The sequence below is a fragment of the Grammomys surdaster genome, unplaced genomic scaffold (assembly GCF_004785775.1).
Source record: "Grammomys surdaster isolate TR1022 unplaced genomic scaffold, NIH_TR_1.0 125672, whole genome shotgun sequence".
Lineage (NCBI taxonomy): Eukaryota > Metazoa > Chordata > Mammalia > Rodentia > Muridae > Grammomys > Grammomys surdaster.
The window spans coordinates 855,951-858,905 of NW_021620509.1; the positions used below are offsets into that span (position 1 = coordinate 855,951).

The 2,955-nt window shown below is 46.2% G+C and overlaps 1 protein-coding gene across 1 annotated transcript in view; it reads left to right on the plus strand.

Annotated features, from left to right (window-relative positions):
* Calr3 (calreticulin 3) overlaps nt 1–2,955 on the plus strand; it is a 33,442-nt gene extending 30,487 nt beyond the window's left edge. The window contains exons 8-9 of the mRNA XM_028787810.1: nt 1,809–1,901; nt 2,744–2,955. Coding sequence (XP_028643643.1) covers nt 1,809–1,901; nt 2,744–2,884 — 234 coding nt within the window. The 3' untranslated portion in view covers nt 2,885–2,955. The remainder of the gene's footprint in view (nt 1–1,808; nt 1,902–2,743) is intronic.

Here is a 2,955-nt window from a genome sequence, read left to right on the forward strand (position 1 = left end):
CTTCCTTCCTTCCTTCCTTCCTTCCTTCCTTCCTTCCTTCCTTCCTTCCTTCCTTCCTTCCTTCTTTTTTTTTAAAACCAGACTTAATGCTTTCTTCAGACACATCAGAAGAGGGCATCAGACCCCATCACAGTTGGTTGTGAGCCACCATGTGGTTGCTGGGAATTGAACTCAGGACCTCTAGAAGAACAGTTGGTGCTCTTAAACAATGAGCCATCTCTCCAGCCCAGAGCTTTCCTTACTTTAATAGCTCTGGGATGGCCTTGCTGTGTAACCCAGGCTGGCCTTGAAATCATGATCCTCCTGCGCTCCTGAGTGCTGGAATGGTAGGCATATGCCACCATGGCTGTCTGATTCAATGACTTGAACTTTAATGTGACCCATTTGGTATGCAATTCTTTTTTTCATGAGTGTGTGTGTGTGTGTATGTATGTGTATGTATTATGCATGTGGGTGAATGGGTGTATGTATGTATTGTGCATGTGTGTATATGTGTTCATGCGTCAGTGTGTGTGTGTATGTGTGCATGTGTCAGTGTGTGTACATGTGCATGTGTCAGTGTATGTGTATGTGTGCACATGTCAGTGTGTGTGTATGTGTTCATGTGTCAGTGTGTGTGTATGTGTGCATGTGTCAGTGTGTCACTGTGTATGTATGTGTGCATGTGTCAATGTGCATGTGTGTGTATGCATGTGTCTGTCAGTGTGTATGTATGTGTGCATGTGTCAGTGTGCTTGTGTGTGCCTGTGTGTGCCTGTGTGAGTGTATGTGTGTACGTGTCAGTGTGTGATATATGCATGTGGGTAGAAAGCAGAAGAGAATGTCCAGTGTCTAGCTATACCACTCTTGAGAATAGGGTTTCTCGCTGAACCTGGAGCTAGCTTGGCATCCAGTGAGCCCCAAATGCTTTATGGCCTCCAAATGCTGGAGTCATAGGCACCTATACAAACATGCTGGCTTTTTATGTATGTGCTGGCAATCTGAACTCAGGGTCCTTAATGCTTTCACAGTGAGAGAGCTTACCCACTGAGCCATTTCTCCGGCCCTTGATTTATTATTCTTTTTTTTTTTTTAAGATTTATTTATTATATATGAGTACACTGTAGCTGTCTTCAGACACACCAGAAGAGGGCATCAGATCTCATTACAGATGGTTGTGAGCCACCATGTGGTTGCTGGGATTTGAACTCAGGACCTCTGGAAGTGCAGTCAGTGCTCTTAACCATTGAGCCATCTCTCCAGCCCGATTTATTATTCTTTAAAACTATATGTGTATTGTGTGTGCATTTGTGTGCAGTGCCCATGTAGGCCAGAGGGTATCTGATCCCCTGGAACTGGAGTCATAGGCCATTGTAAGATACCTGGTACAGATCCTATGAACTGAACTGTGGTGTACTTCAAGAGTGGTAAGCACCCTCACCCTCCAGCCCCAGCCTGTAACTCCTCACTAAGGGCCTTTGCAATCACTGGCATTTGCATGTGGCCTCTAGACTACATGGGCCTGACATTTCTGTGCCTTTGGGGTCCCTTCTGTATAGCTGTTGCTCCTGTCAGCTGTGGGATATGCAGTAGGGATGGAGCCTGTCCTTCTGCAGTCCCAACTAGCCTCCAATTGATGCCCACAACCCACACGTAGGTGCTAGCAATGTAAGCTAGGTCTTCCTGCCTAGTAAGACTATGCTCTGCCTTTGGACCATCCTGAGCAGTCACTGATAGCTGATCATAGGTGTGATATTGAGTAAGTCCCCTGACAAGGAGCAAAAGATGTGTATCTGCCACCGCTAATGAAAGCCCGCTTCCATCTACAGGTGAGGTCTGGAACCATCTTTGATAACTTCCTGATCACAGATGATGAAGATTATGCAGAGAAGTTTGGCAAGGCCACCTGGGGGGAAACTAAGGTAGGTGTGAACCCCAGACTCCTTTTTGTTTTTGGAGATAGGGATTCAGTACCTAGACCAGGCTGACCTTGAACTCAGAGATCTGCCTTCCTCTGCTACCAAGAGCTAGAATTAAGATGTGCTTGTACACCTAGCTTCCTTTAAAAAGAAAAACTGTAATTCTGTGTCTGTGCACATGAGTACAGTACCCACAGAGACCATTGGACTGCAGTCACAGCAGATGTGAGTTGCCTAAAGTGGGTGCTGGGAACTGAGCTCCGCTAGAAAAGCAACATGTCTAAGCCAGCCCTCTAGCCCTTGCTTTTTCTTTTTCCTTTGTAGAGTTAGGGGTCTTTGTATAGCTTTGGCTGCTGTGGAATTCACCACACCACTTATGGGACTTCACTCTTATTTCTGCACAAGTACGGTTCACAGATGTATGCCAGTATACAGACAGGGTATCTACAGTAGTTAGTTTTTAATCTCTTTAGAGATAGGGTCTCATGCATTCCCAGATTGGCCTTAACCTTGCTGTCTGGTCAACAGTGACCTTGGACTAATGACCTCTGGGCCTGTATGTCAGGTGGACACCACCATGCCCATTTTTTCCTATGCTAGCTATTAAATCCAGGCAAGCATTATCAACTACAAGCACTCTATCAAGAGAGCGACAAGCACTCTGTCAATTGGGCTACAAGCACTGTACCAACTGAGCCACAAGCACTCTACCCACTGAGCCACAAGCACTCTACCCACTGAGCCACAAGCACTCTATCAATTGAGCCACAAGCACTCTACCAACTGAGCCACAAGCACTCTATTTTATGAGCTCCAGTCTGGTTTATTTTTGTCCCTTCCTCCAGGGTCCAGAAAAGGAGATGGATGCCATACAGGCCAAGGAAGAAGTGAGAAAAGCCCGTGAGGAAGATGAGGAGGATTTGCTGATGGGGAAGTTTCACAGGCATAACCATTTCAGCAGATTCCACAGGCAGGGCGAACTGTAGTCATCCTCACTCTGCGTGTTGATGACTGGCCCAGCTGCAACTCTACTTTAATACACATCTGAATGATCACA